General features: G+C 38.3%; 1 protein-coding gene across 2 annotated transcripts in view; it reads right to left on the reverse strand.

Moving 5' to 3' along the window:
- Window positions 1-18,429, reverse strand: part of LOC111145359 (RUN and FYVE domain containing 2) — a 54,662-nt gene that overhangs the window by 18,266 nt on the left and 17,967 nt on the right. The window contains exons 9-13 of one of the 2 annotated variants that reach the window (XM_022500216.1): window positions 16,066-16,167; window positions 15,807-15,923; window positions 12,483-12,650; window positions 9,582-9,679; window positions 7,042-7,161 (exon numbers count right to left, since the gene is read on the reverse strand). In XM_022500216.1, coding sequence (XP_022355924.1) covers window positions 7,042-7,161; window positions 9,582-9,679; window positions 12,483-12,650; window positions 15,807-15,923; window positions 16,066-16,167 — 605 coding nt within the window. Of the gene's footprint in view, window positions 1-7,041; window positions 7,162-8,725; window positions 8,835-9,581; window positions 9,680-12,482; window positions 12,651-15,806; window positions 15,924-16,065; window positions 16,168-18,429 lie in introns of those variants that run through there. The other variant, XM_022500217.1, reaches the window with a different exon arrangement.

Raw genomic sequence — 18,429 nt, forward strand, 5'->3', positions numbered from 1 at the left:
TCTTTCAAAAATATTTTTTTGTAAACAAGTTCAGCAGCACAGGGTTTTCTGATCCCAACTTATCAATATATTTGCCAACCACAAAAATTCCTGGCTAAACAATAATTTGTCACTTTTTATTTCTGTGTACATAAATGCTATATGAGCAGAGAAAATGCCTGGAAGTATATACCACACTATTAACACTGGTTGTATCTTGGGGGAATGAAACAAAGGAGAAAAATCTGAAGTTTTAATTATTTACATTTCTGTACCATGTGCAAAATTTTACAACGAACTATTGTTCTAAGAATTACAGCAATCACTAAACCAGTTAAACATTAGTCACAGAAAAATCAAACCTGGTACAGAGTGCTACTTTACAGATTGCTTACAGGACAGAGCTAAGCCCAAAGAGACACCTGAGGAAAACCCATACTGCTCAGAAATGCCAATTCACATTTCAAAGTGCTACCTCATCATTCTAACAGGTGCTATCTGGCAAAACAAAAGTAGTCAAATTCCTATACTTTAAGATACCAAGAAGAAATCATTTTGAAAATTATTGCTCACAGGTAGGTATAACAGATGAGGCATAAACAATGCTACAATTTCTAATACATTAAATTTCATTTATTTTTTAAGATTTTATTTATTTATATGACACACAGACAGAGCCAAAAGCAGGGGAAGCAGCAGGCAGAGGCAGAGGGAGAAGCAGGCTCTCTGCCATGCAGGGCTGGATCCCAAGACCCCAGGATCATGACCCAAGCTAAAGGCAGATGCTCAACCGACTGAGACACCCAGGCACCCTCTAACAAATTTTAATAGCAATATGTAATATTGAGACTATCACAATACAACATTTTAATACTCTTCTGTTAATATCCTAATTACTTTTTTTCCTCATAAAGTTAGCATTTCCATCTATAGCCACATTATTTCTCTGTGAAGTGAATTTCAGACTTTATAATTCAGGTTGCAGAGAAAAGATACCCCTAAATGGAATTTACAGATTGTTGATTAATACTATTTCACTACAAATTCAAAAGGAATACAGAGACAGGTACATGTTACTAACACTGAAGGAACGAAAGTATGGAGTGCCTTGAGTGGCCTTATCATCCAGAATCAGAAAAAAACTGAGTGAAAAAGCAAAGGAAAAGTATTTTTAAGTTATTATAAATATATTGTCAAAATACACATTGACCACCAAAGGCAGAAACCAAAAAGAGAAAAAGGAAAAATGTAACTACTGAAAATTTAAAATGTCTAAATGAACAAAGTTTAAAAACAGTAAATTTTGGGTGTACCTGGCTCAGTGGGTTAAAGCTTCTGCCTTCAGCTCAGGTCATGATCCCAGGGTCCTGGGATTGAGCCCCGCATCAGGCTCTCTGCTCAGCGGGGAGCCTGTTTCCCTTCCTCTCTCTCTCTGCCTGCCTCTCTGCCTACTTGTGATCTCTGTCTGTCAAATAAATAAATAAAAATCTTTATAGAAAAAAATAAAAACAGTAAATTTAGAAAATATTTCACTGTATGTGAAATGCCCAGAGTAAAGAACTCTTATAAATAAATATTAATAAGCTAAACACTACAAGGAAAAAAGTAAATGATATGAACTGGCAATTCACAAAATAAATACAAATGGATCTCACCAATAATCAAAGATATGCAAACTCCAATAACAAAGCACAATTTTTCAGTCTAAAGGATTCCTCTAGGTTAACTGATACGATGGTACAGACCTATACTAATTGATACGACACACTGCCCATGACACAGCACATGCAATAAAGATGGTACTAAAGAGCATGTTGTGTGACCCTCTTTCTAAAATACATAAAAGCATCTCTGCATGGCAAAAAAAGGGTATTCATCAAAATGTTAAAAAAAAAAACTGTCTCTAATTTTTATTTTCTTCACATTTTCCTACACTTTCCAACAACATGTAATACTTTTGTAGTCAGAAATCATTTATTTCCATTTTAGGGGGAAAAAAATGGAATTCATTCAGCTGCCCCCTTCTACAGAAACAGTTCCAGTTTTTCTGAACCATCAGGGATTCCCCTGATCTCCAAATTGTTCACATGGTCATGCTCTACCAACAGGGCACCAACTGACAGACAAAATTACTTGGTATATTACACGGTTTTAGCAGAAAGAAACCTCTTCTCTCTATAGTAGTATCCAAGACTTAGTGACCAGGTTAGCCCCATAGCAGTAGGAACCCCCAGAAGGCACAGAATAACATGGTGATGAGTTCCCTGAGGCTTCTTTTTGCCTCCTATATAGCTCAGAGTGGGTGTTGAAGAAGCCACTACCTGTAATGGATATAGACAAAAAAAAGAGAGAGAGAGAAAGAGAGAGAGAAAAGAAAAGAAAAAAGTCCCAAGAAAAGTCTGCTCTCTCTTGCTAAATAACTGAGAAAAGGTAGCCTAGCATTGATAGAAACAAGATGGGACTGGGGAGGGAGACACAAACTATAAGAGACTCTTAATCTCAGGAAACAAACTGAGGGTTGCTGGGGGGTGGGGGAGGAGGGATGGGGTGGCTGGGTTATGGACACTGGGGAGGGTATGTGCTATGGTGATTGCTGTGAATTATGTAAGACTGATGATTCACAGACCTGTACCCCTGAAGCAAATAATACATTATATGTTAATTGAAAAAAAAAACCACAAAACATTTTGACAATAAAGGCCCTATTGTAGCAAAACAAAAAACAAAAAAACCCAGAGGAAAAAACCATAGGGCCCCAACCACTGTCAGCAAAGGCCAAGTGGGGAATTTAGATTTCCATCCTCACCTGGCAATAATAAAGTATCTCTCCCACCCCCCAACATGGTAATATCAGAAAAGGTCAAGGGGCAAGCCGGGATTTTGAATACTGCCCAGCACCCTCTCTTATGGAGACCACATTGGGAACCCGGACTTTTAACCCACATCAATAACAAGGTATTTCTCACCCTCCCCAGGTCAGTGAAAGCCAAGTGAGAAGCCTAGATTTCTATTCCTGCCCAGTGAAATGAGGCACCTCTACCTCTCTCCTCCAGAACGGTGCACAGACAGAAGCCTAGACTTCCACTCCTACTTGAGAGAAACAAGGCACCACTCTTCTTTTCCACAATGTCAGTAGAGACTGAGTGGAAAGCACAGATTTCAATCCCTGCCCAGTAGTTAGGCACCCTTCTCCATTCCATCCAGAATGGTTCTAGGATTCTACTATCCCTACTTGTTATAAAGAGTGAGTTTCAGGGCACCTTGGTGCCTCGGTCAGACGCCGTAAGTGTCTGACTCTTGGTTTGGCTCAGGTCACGATCTTAGGGGTCATGCAATTGAGCCCTAATTCAGGCTCCACGCTCAGTGTAGTGTCTGTTTGAGATCCTCTCTCCCCCTCCCTCTGCCCTTGCACCTCCTGCTTGCACTCTAAAATAAATAAATACATCTTAAAGAGAGAGAGAAAGAGGGAGAGAGAGTCAGCATCTGTATTCCCCTGCTCATGTGGCTTCAGTGGAGAGCTGCTAAAATTTAAATAAGGTGTAGTCTCGTAACATAATTCTCAGTATGTCCAGAATGCACTGAAAAACACTTGTTATATCAAGACCCAAGAAATATCTTAACGTGGATGAGGAAAAAAAAGATGCCAACATGTCAGATAATTCTGAAGATAAGAATTTTAAAGCAGTCATCATGAAAATGCTCCTATGACCAATTAAGAACACACCTGAAACAAAATAGTAAGTTTAAGCATAAAAGATCAGATGAAATTGGGCACATTCAGGATGGAATGGCTGTAGACTAGTAAAAAAGAGAGAGAGGAAGGAAACATAGTCAAATGGATATATACAATAACCTCACTAAATGGGCTCAGTAGGAGAATGATGATGAGGAGGAAAGAATGGATTTCAAAACACTACACCGCAAGGGCACCTGGCTGGCTCAGTCAGTAGAGCACGCAACTCTTGATCTCAGAATTGTGAGTTTAAGCCTCACATTGGGCACAGAATCTACTTAAAAAACAACAACAACAACAACACTACAATAGAAATCACCCAATCTGAACGAGAGGAGAAAATAAACTGGGGGAAAAAAGTGTCTGAGACCTATAGGATTATTTAAAACAAAAAATCTAATATTCAAGGTCATCAGAATTCCAGAGAAGAGAGGGGAGGCTGAGTCTGGGTGGCTCAGTTGGTTAAGCATCCGACTCTTGATTTTGGCTCCAGTTATGATTTCAGGGTCGTGAGATCAAGCACTGTGTCAGATTCCACGCTCAGCAAGAAGTCTGCTTAGAATTCTCCCTCTCCCTCTGTCTCTGGCCCTCCCCACTCCCTTTCTCCCTGTCTAAATAAACCTTTTTTTTTTAAAGATTTTAATTTATTTATTTGAGAGAGAGAGAACATGAGTGGGGAGGAGGGGCAGAGGGAGAGGAAGAAGCAGGCTCTCCACCGAGAAGGAAGCCTCATGTAGGTCTCAACCCAAGGAACCCTGGGATCATAACCCAAGTCAAAAGCAAATGCTTCACCGACTGAGCGCTAAAGTGAGTAAATCAAACAAACAAATGAAAGAACTCCAGTATAAAGGAAGCAATTGGACTGGAAAAATATCTAGGAAAAAGATAGCTGAAAAATATCCAAATTTGGTAAAGATAAACAGAAAGATTGAAGAAGCCGACCAAAGCTTAAAAAGGATAAATCCAAAGAAATAATCTTGGATAGAGTAACAGTCATTCAAATGACAGTATTTTTCATCAGAAACTACGAAAACCAAAAGAAAATGGTACCACAGTTTTCAAGTGCTGAAAGAAAGGAACTGTCAATTCAGAATTCTAAGGAAAGTCTTCAGAAATGAAGATGAAATCAAGATCTCATATGAAAAAAAATAAGAGAATTTGTTGCCAAGAGACCCACCCTAAAAGAAACACAAAAGAAGTTCTTCAGATACAGAAGAAAACTTATATCAGGAATGAAGAAAGAACAATAAACAAAGTTTCCTGAATTATATATAATGTTTGAAGCACAAACTATAAAATTGTCTGATGGGGAGCACATAGCTAGCTCAGCCATAAAGCATAAGACTCTTGATCTCAGTCATGAGTTCAAACCCAACACTGGGCTTAGAGTTTACATCTTAAAAAAAAAAAAAAAAAACAAAAAAAAACTTTCTAATATTGTCTGATGTGGTTCTCAATATTATGCAGAGAAAATATTTAAGTCAATTATGTTATAAAAGAAAAAGAGTAAAAAGATCTAAGTGGAAGTAAGACCTCCACACTTCATTCAAAGTAGTAAAATACTGGTACCAGTAGACTGAAAATCTGCAAATATATAAGACAGTATCTACAGCAATCATGAGAAAATCTATATGAAGAGATACACTCAAAAACACTATAAATAAATCAAAAAGGAATTCTAAATAATATTCAAGTAATCCCTGGGGGGGGGCAGGAAAAAAGAAATAAAGGAATGAAAAACAAAACAACAAAAAAAACAATAAAAGAGCAGACTTATGCTCTCATACCAACAATCACACTAAATGTAAATGAACTAAATATATCATTAAGAGATTGTCAGAACAGATAAAAAAACATGAACTATAAGAAACTTACTTCAAATATACTGATGATAATAATAAAGATTAGGCTGATAGTTTAAATACTGAAAAATGCAAGCAGTCATGTTTTATTATATGACAATACTAATCAAAAGAAAGCAGAAGCAGCTCTATTAACATCTGATAAAGAAAATTACCAGAGATAAACATATCATATCATGGCTCATAAAAGGCTCATAAAAGGCATATTGTTTTGATAAAAAGGTCAATTCGCCAAAAAGACATAGCAATCCTAAATGTGTCGGCACCAAACAACAGAATACAAGAAGCTTCAGAATACAAGAAGCAAAAACCGTTAGAACTGAAAGTAAAAATACACAAATCCACAGTTGCAGCTGGGATATTCAACAAATCCCCTCTCAATAACTGACAGAACTATTAGAAAATTTGCACGAACTGAGAGGAGTTTAATGCCACCTCAACCGATGGGTCTCAAGACAGCTTAACAAGTTATATATCATAAATGGCATGTAGTCTTGTTTATGATCTGTTAAACATAATACATAACTATTTGCTATTGTTGCTTTAATAACAAAAGAAGTAACATGTTTACTAGGAGAAAATACTGATGTTCATAAAGTAAAAACTAAAATACCCCTGTCAATCTGCCATCACTCCCCTGAGATAATCATTCCCCAGAATCTATATTCTTTAAGCACGTGCACACACACACACACACACACACACACACACATGCATATGTGCTTATTTAAATATATATGCATATGTGCATAGTTATTATACACATAACTATGCATATATGCACAGTTTTAATTTTATAAAAATTGGGATACCTCACATACTGTCTGCAACTTGCTTTTTTCAGTCCAGTGACATATATGGACATCATTCTTAGCTTGTAAGAAATATCTAAAATATTAATAAAAACGTTCTCAGAAAATCTCGTTTTTTGATAATACAAGTTCCTTTGAGTTACAAAGGTCTATTACACTCAATATCTAGAAATATAATGGCCATCTGCTGTTATGCACCAGCAGAAAGAATAAAATTCTCCTTGAGCAAGGTAACAAGAGAGTTGAAAAGCTCTGAAAACAATAAAGGGACAAAAAACTCAAGTTTATCAATTATGTTTTCTAATTTTTTTTTAATTTCTCAAGGAGAACTCCATAATCTACCTGGCATCATTAACTAAAGGAAAATATAGGTATCCTACCATTATGGGCTAAAAAGAAGGGGTGGGGTCGCCTGGGTGGCTCAGTGGGTTAAGCCTCTGCCTTCGGTTCAGGTCATGATCTCAGGGTCCTGGGATCGAGACCCACATCACATCACACTCTTTGCTCAGCGGGGAGCCTACTTTCCCCCCTCTCTCTCTGCCTCTCTGCCTACTTGTGATCTGTCAAATAAATAAATAAAATCTAAAAAAGGGGGAGGGGCTGAGGAGGGGATTATGTTAATACAAGTATTTGTTTCCAAGAGTGAAATACTCACAGCTGTTTCTCCTTTTGGGAGACTTGTTTCTGCAGATTGTCGGATTTACTCTGACACTCTTGTAGATATTTCTTGTCTTCATCTTCAGCTTCCATTTGCGCCTTCTCTGCTTGCTGCAATCTGGTGTAATTCAAATCAACTTTGGGTAAAACTGAGGCTAGAACTAGGGTGTAAAAGGGTGAAGAAGACAAATAAAAGAAAAATGGGGAAATAGAAACATTTCTAAATGAAAACAAAGTTTGGGGGGAAACTCACAAACTCAAACGTGAAAGAGCCACACAATGTCTAGAAATTGTTTTGTGATTTTTTTTTCAATATAACATATAATATGCCCAGAATACTATCTTCAAATTTGTTTTATTTCTTGTTCATAATTAACAATGCAAAGCAATACAGTCTTTACCACTTACGTAGAGCAGAATGGATTAACTTTGAAAGTATAATGGGTGCATTACTGCCTTTTTTACAAAACCATGTAAAGCACAGTATTTATGACTACACTAGGTGAAGAAGCCACATTGTTATTTATTATGTTAGGATGTGTATGCCAGGAATCAAGTGTGCTACAAGGCCAAGAGCAAAGACCTGCAATTATTTTGAACAGCGAAGTCCTCCCTATAGGATCTTTATGCATTTACTAAATTATGCCAAAAGCTGTGTGTGTGTGTGTGTGTGTGTGTGTGTGTATGTAAGATTCAAAAGAATATAGTACTAGTTGGCAACATTCTCTAGAGATCATTTTTGTTCATCGCTGATGTTTAAATATTACCTAAAAATGTGATTTTCATTTGTTCTGTTTTTGTTTGTAAGTCATTGATTCTCCCTCTGCTTAGCTCCATTCCCTGCCTCCCATCTAGGATTCCTTAGATTTAACTTCAATATTTTTATAAGAAAACATTTCCCACTTATTAAAAAGACATTAACTCCTTGTAGGGAATCTCAGGCAAAATCATCTATTCAACTAGCTGAAAACACGGCCTCTTCTTTTCTTCCTAAAAACATGCCAGTGGGGCAACCTGACACTTTTCAGAAGTATAAATGCCACTTCTGAACAAAAGAGAGTAACATTCAAGTTATCTCTAAATCAAAATTTAATTTTAAAATATTAACGTGGAGGGACAGGGGACCCAAGCATTTCTCTAAGATTACAGAAACTAAAATAAAACTCAGAGTGAGGTAGGGCTTGAAATTGTGCTATCATAGAAGAGGGCTAAGGGAACTGGAAAACTGAGGTGCTAGAGCACAAGAGAATGGCCAATCTGCATTATAAACTATTTTAAGACATCAGTAAAAAATCAGTAAAGAAGCCATTAGGCAAGGAGTGGGCCAATGGGGAAAAAATTTGTGCCAACACACTGTGAAATCAAAGGGTCAACTTATTTTTAAACAATGTTTATATTTTCCATCAAAAAGTAGCTAAAAAGATAAAACTGCACTTGAAAATTCTGACCTCCAAAAGGCCAATACTCAAATCAGCCTTTGTGCACAAGGTTTGAGGAGCATGTTTTTGGAAATCCAAGTGCACCCACTCTGCTCTATGGCAGTGCATTACCACAGCAGCAGATCAAGAAGTGGAGAGGGTTCCTAATACCCTTTTCAAATACTTAATAGCATAAATTATTTTCTATTTAATATATTATAAAATTGTTGAGTCTCTTTTAGTCTGTTGAAGTACAAGCGGTTTTCAGAAAGATATATCTTTGACCAGCTTGTACTGGTCCTGAGTGTCACTGCCGGCGTATTTCACCAATGACATTGCAATTGTCCTAGTTTGAGTTAACAAATCATTGTCACTTCATAATGGAATGGACAGAAATCAAAGACAGAAGAAGGTAATAAAGATGTCCAAAATGTAAAAATGGGGATAAAGAAAACAAAAAAGAAGAAAGAAGAAAGAGGATGTCAATAAAAGAATATTCATGTCAATAAAGCATTAATAGTTATGTTTTTCATAAGTAGATTCAAAGAAAGCAATGATAAGACATATGTTGACACCAACATGACAGGTCAATGGAAATACATTACATTTTCCAACAATAAAAGTGAAAAATGCCAATATAAAACAATTCAATTTAAATAAAATTACTTCTTGGTTTGGGTTGAAGTCCTAGCTCAAAGAAACACAACTAAACTGCCAACTCAAAGCCTGATTTCAGATAAAGAGATGGTGAATGACAAAGAATATGACAATCAATATGCATGGAAATCAATCAGGGATAATTCCACCATAGATTCTGTTCGTTTTTCACTTTTTTAAAGTATTTGTTTGTGTATTTGTTTTATGTAATAGATTGAACCACATGAAATTGCCAATATTAAATCTTTTTTAAAAATCCACAAAATGGCAAATTCAAATGAAATCAGCCTAATATAAAGCAACTTGATTCCATGCAACAACCAAAACAAAAAAGGCAAAATTCTGCTGGGCTTAAAAAAAAAGTCCTAATCTAAATTTTCCTAATGGTTTTTGTGGCAGGTGTCAGAGTTGAATAAAGGAAGAAAAAAAGGAAAAAGAGAAACTAAGACTGAAAATGCTGTACCTTTGCTCCAGCTGCCTCATGGCTGCAGTGATTTTATTGGTTTTTTCTTCTAGTCGGGCAATTATTTCATTTTTTTCTTTCAAGCCATCTTCAGAACCCTATTTAGAAAGGAAAAAGAAGCACTATAGTGGCTTTGATTTTTAAACCTAAATATTTCTAAGTTTTGTATACCATTTTACTATGGAATTTTTACTTTGAAATGAGCACAGCTAATTTGTAGATTAAAATACTCCTATGATAGGGGCGCCTGGGTGGCTCAGTGGTTGAAGCCTCTGCCTTCAGCTCAGGTCATGATCTCAGGGTCCTGGGATCGAGTCCCGAATCGGGCTCTCTGCTCAGCAGGGAGCCTGCCTCCTCCTGTCTCTCTCTGCCTACTTGTGATCTGTCAAATAAATAAAAAAAAAATTTAAAAATAAAATAAAATACTCCTATGATATAAAGCAGTAGAACCATCAGTCTTTAATTAAAATGGAATTTAAAAAAAATACTGCCTTCAGTATTTCTGGAAGACAGCAGAATAAACTCTTGTAAACTATGCTATTTTTCAAATTAAATAAAAAACTTTTGGCAATAAATCTACTTAAACAATGATGTCACTTTATGAGAGAATTCGTAAACAATTATTATAGTAATGCTTTTTTTTTCTCCAAGATTTTTTTATTTGAGAGAGAGAGTATGAACAGGGGGGAAGGGCAGAGGGAGAGAGAGAAGCAGAGAGAGAAGCTCCCTCCACTGAGCAGGGAGCCCAATGCGGGGCTGGATCCCAGGACTCTGAGATCATGACCTGAGTGGAAGGCAAACACTTAAATGACTGAGCCACCCAGGTACCCCTATAGTAAAGCATTTCCATCAAAATTAAATCTTTCTCAGGGCGCTTGGCTGGCTCAGTAGGTAAAGCATGTGACTCCTGATCTTGGGGTTGTAGATCTGAGCCCATGTTGCATGCAGGGATTACTTAAAAAAATAAAATCTTTGGGGTGCCTGGGTGGCCCAGTGGGTTAAGCCTCTGCCTTCGGCTCGGATCATGATCTCAGGGTCCTGGGATCGAGCCCCGCATCGGGCTCTCTGCTCAATAGGGAGCCTACTTCCCCTCTTTCTCTGCCTGCCTCTCTGCCTACTTGTGATCTCTGTCAAATAAATAAATAAAATCTTTAAAAAATAAATAAAATAAAATCTTAAAAAAAAAAATTAAAGGGGCACCTGGGTGGCTCTGTCAGTTAGGTATCTGACTTCAGCTCAGGTCATGATCTTGGAGTCCTGGAGTCAGGGCCTGTGCTGGTCTCCACAGTCAGCAGGGAGTGTGCTTCTCCTTCTGCCTCTGCCTCTGCCTCTACCCCTCCCTCGAGCTCATGCTCTCTTTCTCTCAAATAAATAACAGCTTTTTAAGAAAAAACAAATCTTTCTCAGGACTGTAGTATATAAAAGAATTCACAAAAATGTCCTGCATATTTAGACTGAGTTTTCCCAAAAGATTTAATCTTCATACTCAACACCTTTTGGTATTAAAAAAGAAATTCATATAAGTGATTTGTTTATTCTTTGATACCTATTCCATTGCTACACTTCTTAAGCTTCCATATAGAAAAAGAAGCTGCTGGTTTTTATTACTAGTATGGCACAGTTAAAAACCAAACCTTCATACAAAAAGTCATTTTCTTTTTCTTTTTTTTTCTTTTTTAAGATTTTATTTATTTGACAGACAGAGAAACAGCAAGAGAGGAAACAGAAGCAGGGGAGTGGGAGAGGGAGAAGCAGGATCCCCACTGAGCAGAGAGCCCGACGCAGGGCTCGATCCCAGGACCCCGGAATCATGACCTGAGCTGAAGGCAGATGCTTAACAACTGAGCCACTCAGGTGCCCCAAAAGTCACTTCCAATTTACATTAAACTCAAGAAATTCTAAGAATTTAAGAATGATCCTTACCTCCAAAACCTATGAAGAACTTATCAAACTTAACGCCCCCCCCAAATAATCCAGTTACAAAATGAACAGAAAACACGAATAGACACTTTTCTAAAGAAGATATCCAGATGGCTAACAGACACATAAAAAGATGCTGAACATCACTCATCATCAGAAAATACAAATCAAAACCACAATAAGATACCACCTCACATCTGTCAGAATGGCTAAAACTAACAACACAAGAAACAATAGGTGTTAGCCAGGATGCAGAGAAATGGGAACCCCTTGCACTGTTGGTGGGAACGCAAACTGATACAGCCACTCCGGAAAACAGTACGGAGGTTCTTCAAAAAGTTAAAAATAGAACTTATTTTAAAAAATAGAATACCCTATGATCCTGCAATTGCACTACTAGGTATTTACACAAAGAATACAAAAATATAGAGTTGAAGGGGGTACATGCACCCTGATGTTTATAACAGCATTATCAACAATGTATCAAACTATGGAAAGAGCCCAAATGTCCACTGACCAATGAGTGAATAAAGATGTGGTGTATGTATATGCATGTATGTGTGTGTATATATATAATGGAATATATGACTCAGCCATCAAAAAAGACATGGATGGATTTGCAAGGACACGGATGGAGCTACAGTGTATTATACTAAGTGAAATAAGTTAGAGAAAGACAAATACTGTATCATTTCATTCATATGTGTAATTTAAGAAACAAAACAGATAAACATATGGGAGGGGGTAAGAAAAAAAGAGAGAAACCATAAGACACTCTTAATGACAGAGAACAAACGGAGGGTTGCTGGAGGGAGGTGGGTGCGGGATGGGCTAGAAGGGTGATGGGTATTAAGGAGGGCACTTGAGCACTGGATGTTGTATATAAGTGATGAATCACTGATTTCTTCTCCACTGCAGGTTAATGGAACTAGAATTTAAATAAAAATTACAAAAAAAAAAAAAAAAAAGAATGATCCTTACCTGCAACTTTTGATACATTTCTATGTTAATTGCTTTAACTTCCTCTAGTTGTTGCCGAAGGCCTATCAGAGTATCCTGCTTCTCATGGATATCTTTCTCCAACAACTTCATAGCAAGTTCAATTTCATGTTTCATACTAACTTGTACCGCTAGCTCGTTTTCCACATCCTGAAATTTCAACACATCCTCAATTCACATACCACTTCAGGATGTCAAAAGTGAGACACATGACAGTTAATGAGAACACAAAGAGTTTTCTAATCACTATGTAGACTACTCTTTTTTTTTTTAATGGTTTCATGTCACTAGATATATATCTTTTTATTTTTAAAGGATTTTATTTTATTTGTCAGAGAGCATAAGCAAGGACAGCAGCAGGCAGAGGAAAAAGTAGGCTTCCTTCTGAGCAAGGAACCAGAAGAGAGACTCGACCCCAGGACCCTGGGAGCATGACCTGACCCAAAGGCAGATACTTAACCAAAGAGCCACCCAAGAGTCCCCATAGACCACTCTTAAAAAAATAAAAAAGTTCCACTCAATTTTGCTATGAACCTACTTGAAAAGATACAGTTTATTAATTTAAAAAATTTTTAAAAAGATACATAGACTACTCTTTTGAGGTTTAAGCCCCACTAGAGGGAATCAACTAGGTCGTATAACAATATAACACTAAATATTTTCAACTGTGTATTTTGTGAAAATGAAAGCATTTTCTAGATACTGTTAATTATCACTATTCTACTGGTTCAAAAATTAGGGGCACCTGGGTGGCTCCCCCCTCACTCTCTGCCTGCCTCCCTGCCTACTTATGATCTCTGTCAAAAAAATAAATAAAAAAAAATATTTTTATGCCTCATAACATCAGTATTAATTTTCCTTAATCAAAGAAATAAAGTAGTCTGGGGGTGCCTTGCTGGCTCAGTTGGAAGAACACGCAACTCTTGATCTTGGGGTCATGAGCTCCAGCCCCCACACTGGTATAGATATTACCTAAATAAATAAAACTTAAAAAAAAAAAAAACACAGATATAAAGTAGTCCATACAAGTGAAGGCCAAAGAGAACTCAAAAACCCCACTTCACAGTTTTAATTTCTTCTCTTAAAGAATTTTACATTGGGGGTGGGGCGATGAAGTGACCTGATGATGGGCATGAAGGGGGGCATGTGATGTGCTGAGCACTGGATGTTATACGCTCCTGATGAATCACTGACCTCTACCTCTGAAACAAATAATAAACTACATGTTCAACTGAAATTTTTTTTAAAAAGATTTTATATGACAGAGAGAGACACAGCGAGAGAGGGAACATAACCAGGGGGAGTGGGAGAAGGAGGAGGAGAAGCAGGCTGACTGCCAAGCAGGGAGCCCAATGCGGGGCTCGATCCCAGGACTCTGGGATCAGGACCTGAGCCGAAGGCAAATGCTTAACTACTGAGCCACCCAGGAGCCCCTCAATCGAATTTAAATAGAACTAAATTAATTTTTTACATCAAAACAAAAAGAAGTTTCCTAATATTAAAAACAAACAGAAAAAGGGATGGAAAGGCTGGCAAGATGGAAAGTCTCTTCTTGGGACGCCTGGGTGGCTCAGTGGGTTAAGCCTCTGCCTTCGGCTCAGGTCATGATCTCAGGGTCCTGGGATCGAGTCCCACATCGGGCTCTCTGCTCAGCGGGGAGCCTGCTTTCCTCTCTCTCTCTCTCTCTGCCTGCCTCTCTGCCTACTTGTGATCTCTGTCTGTCAAATAAATAAATAAAATCTTTAAAAAAAAAAAAAAAAAAAAGAAAGTCTCTTCTTGATCTGGGTGGTGATTATACAGGTATTTATGTTATAACCCATTATGCTGTACATTTGTATTTTGCTGTAGGCATTAGATCAATTTGAGTTAAAAAAATTCATTAATTTTTTAAAAGATTTTATTTATTTATTAATTTATTTCAGAGCGAGAGAAAGCGAGTGAGTGAGGATGAGCTGGGAAGGGGTCAGGAAGGGGGAGCGAGAGAATCCCAAGCAGACTCCGCACTGAGCACACAGCTCATTGCAGGGCTCCATCACACCACCCTGAGATCACAACCTGTCCTAAAATCGAGAGTCTGATGCTCAACTGAGTCACCCAGGTACCCCATTCATTTTTTTAGAAGTAACTTCTATGCCCAACATGGGGCTGGAAATTACCCCAAGATCAAGAGTCGCGTGCTCTACCAACTGAGCCAGCCAGGCACCCCGAAAATAAGTTAATTTTAAATATGATCTGGAGCACGTGGGGGGCTCAGTCAGTTGAGCCTCTGCCTTCAGCTCAGGTCATGATCTCAGGGTCCTGAGACTGAGCCCCTCGTCAGGCTCTCTGCCCAGTGACAAGTCTGTTTCTCCCTCTCCCTCTGTGATCTCTTGCTTTCACTCTCTCTCAAATAAGTAAAATCTTAAAAAAAAATTTTTAATACCATTTTAGTCCTATATGAATTGATCATTCTATTCAATTTTGGTTTTCTAATGCTGGTCACAATCATTCATTTCAGAGTTTAAAACCACTTTAAAAACACTTGAGGGCGCCTGGGTGGCTCAGTGGGTTAAGCCGCTGCCTTCGGCTCAGGTCATGATCTCAGGGTCCTGGGATCGAGTCCCGCATCGGGCTCTCTGCTCGGCAGGGAGCCTGCTTCCCTTCCTCTCTCTCTGCCTGCCTCTCTGCCTACTTGTGATCTGTCTGTCAAATAAATAAATAAAATCTTTAAAAAAAAAAAAAAAAACACTTGATAAAATGGGAACGTAAAGAATTTGAAGGGTTGTAAGGGGGTGAGATTTCTATCCCACAGCAAGGCAGATAAGGCTGAAAAAGAGATTTTAAGGGGTGCGTGGGTGGCTCAGTCAGTTTGTCTGCTTTGGCTCAGGTCATGATCCCAGAGTCCTGGGATCAAGGTCCACATAGGGCTCCCTGCTCAGTAGAGAGTCTGCTTCTTCCTCTGCCCCTCACCCAACTTGTGCTCTTTCACTCTGTCTCTATCACATAAAAAAAAAGTCTTTTTTTTTTTTTTAAAGATTTTATTTATTTGTCAGAGAGAGAGAGAGAGAGAGAGCGAGCAAGCACAGGCAGACAGAATGGCAGGCAGAGGCAGAGGGAGAAGCAGGCTCCCTGATGAGCAAGGAGCCCGATGTGGAACTCGATCCCAGGACGCTGGGATCATGACCCGAGCTGAAGGCAGCTGCCCAACCAACTGAGCCACCCAGGCGTCCCAAAAAAAAAAGTCTTAAAAAAAATTTTTTTTAAAGATTTTAATGATGCTTAAGGGTAAATTATGATGATGATGATTATTTTGCTAATGTAAACTACCTGTCTTAACTGAGATTCATCTCGAAGCTGCCTTCTGGCTTCGTTGTACATTTCATCCAGCCCCTGCCGAGAATGCTTATATGTCTGAAGCTCAGTTTCCACATCCACTTTGGTAACCTAGGAAGAAAACAACAAGTTTTTTACTGTATAATCACTACTATCAATACAGCACAGAAATAAATATCCCATATATGCAAAAGTTCCCAAAAGGGGCAATTTCTGACACAAGACAGTCTGTTTGCAATTAGTCCATACGTACCTCCAGGTGCTGCTGTGTTTTCATTAAAATCAATTTATTTTCACTTCGTAATTGATGATTTTCTTCTTGGAGTTTAATGATATTATTTTTTGCTATTGCTAACTAAAGATTATGAAACAGGGACAAGAAAAAAGATTTTAAACATCTTTACTTATACTTGCTTTATGTTTGGTTATGTTCATTGCTATAAACAATAGAATATAAAAGCTTAAAACTAGTCAAATGTCTCACATCTATAGAAGCTTTCATAAGAAAAATGCTATTATCCTAAGATACTAATAAAAAAAACTGAACTCTTATTTCTAGCATTTCCTCTTTTTTTTTTAGCATTTCCTCTTATTAGTCAAAATATATGTTAAAATATATCATGCGTATCTGATTTAAATATGTTCTGAATACAAAGTGTCATGAAACAGACTGTAAAGTCCTGTATAAGGATAAAAAGATCTGTAAGAAGGCTGTGTATCATTGCAAATGTGATACAGACCTTCATGATAATCAAATTGGAACACCCTCTGAAACAGAGAACACAGAGGGACCATCACAACTATGAGACATTTCTCACCATCAGAGTTAAACTAAGTGGCCTGGTTCTGAGGCCTACAGTGAAAAGAGGGATTCTAAGAAAGGAAAGCAAGCACCACCCCCAATGTTGGCTTGTAAATAAGTTTCTGAACATTTCATCAGGGATATAACTTGAACTTCGCAGTGCACCTAGGGCCAAAAAGAGGCACAAACTTGAGAGCAACTCTAATGGTCCCAATGACCAACAGACACATGACAAGATGCTCAACATCGCTCATCATTAGGGAAATGCAAGTTAGAACTACAATGAAAGACCACCCATCAGAATAGCGAAAATCAAAAGCACAAGAAACAACAGGTATTGGCGAGGATGTGTTGGGGGGAAAGGAACCCTCAGTGCACAATTGGTGGAAATACAATGCAGTCACTGTGGAAAACAGTATAGAGTTTCCTCAAAAAATTAAAAATAGAACTACCCTGCAATCCAGTAATTGCACTACTGTATTTAACCCAAAATACAAAAGCACTAATTCAAAGAGATACATGCATTCCTGTCTACTGCAGCATTATTTACAACAGCCAAACTATGGCAGTGGCCCAAGCGTCTATTGATAAATGAATGGATAAAGAAGATGTGGCATGTGGATGGAATGTTATTCAGCAATGAAAAAGAATGAAATCTTGCCATTTGGAACAACATGTATAGTGCTACAGAGTTTACTGCTAGGTGAAGTCAGTCAGTCTGAGAAAGACAAATACCGTATGATCTCACTCATATGTGGAATTTAAGAAACAAATGAGCAGAGGCGCCTGGGTGGCTCAGTCAGTTGAGCGTCTGCCTTCGGCTCAGGTCATGATCCCAGGGTCTTGAGATCGGGCACCACACCAGGCTCCCCGCTCCATGGGGAGCCTGCCTCTCCCTTTGCCTCCCTCTTGTGAATAAATAAAATCTTAAAAAAAAAAAAAGAGAAAAGGAAAAAAAAAAAAAAAAAAGAGAGAGAGAGAGAAACCAAGAAACAGATTCTTAACTGTAAAGAACAAACTTATGGTCACCAGAGGGGAAATGGGTGGGGGATGGATGAAATAGGTGACGGGGATGAAAGAATACACTTATCATGATTAAAACACAAAACAACGGACAGTGCTGGGTGGCTCAGTGGTTAAGCCTCTGCCTTCAGCTCAGGTCATGATCTCGGGGTCCTGGATCGAGCCCCACATCGGGCTCTCTGCTCATCGGGGAGCTTGCTTCTCCCTCTCACTCTCTGCCTGCCTCTCTGCCTACTTGTGATCTCTGTCAAATAAATAAATAAAATCTTTAAGTGATCCGAAGGGGCACATGCACCCGAATGTTTATAGCAGCAATGTCTACAATAGCCAAACTATGGAAAGAACTTAGATGTCCATCAACAGACGAATGGATAAAGAAGATGTGGTATATATACACAATGGAATACTATGCAGCCATCAAAAGAAATGAAATCTTGCCATTTGCGACAACGTGGATGGAACTAGAGGGTATCATGCTTAGCGAAATAAGTCAATCGGAGAAAGACAACTATCATATGATCTTCCTGATATGAGGGAGAGGAGATGCAACATGGGGGGTTAAGGGGGTAGAAGAAGAGTAAATGAAACAAGATGGGATTGGGAGGGAGACAAACCATAAGTGACTCTTAATCTCACAAAACAAACTGAGGGTTGATGGGGGGAGGGGGGTTGGGAGAGGGGGGGTGGGGTTATGGACATTGGGGAGGGTATGTGCTATGGTGAGTGCTGTGAAGTGTGTAAACCTGGCGATTCACAGACCTGTACCCCTGGGGATAAAAATATATTATATGT

The sequence above is a fragment of the Enhydra lutris genome, unplaced genomic scaffold, assembly GCF_002288905.1.
Source record: "Enhydra lutris kenyoni isolate GAN:26980312 unplaced genomic scaffold, ASM228890v2 scaffoldscaffold12, whole genome shotgun sequence".
NCBI classification, from domain to species: domain Eukaryota; kingdom Metazoa; phylum Chordata; class Mammalia; order Carnivora; family Mustelidae; genus Enhydra; species Enhydra lutris.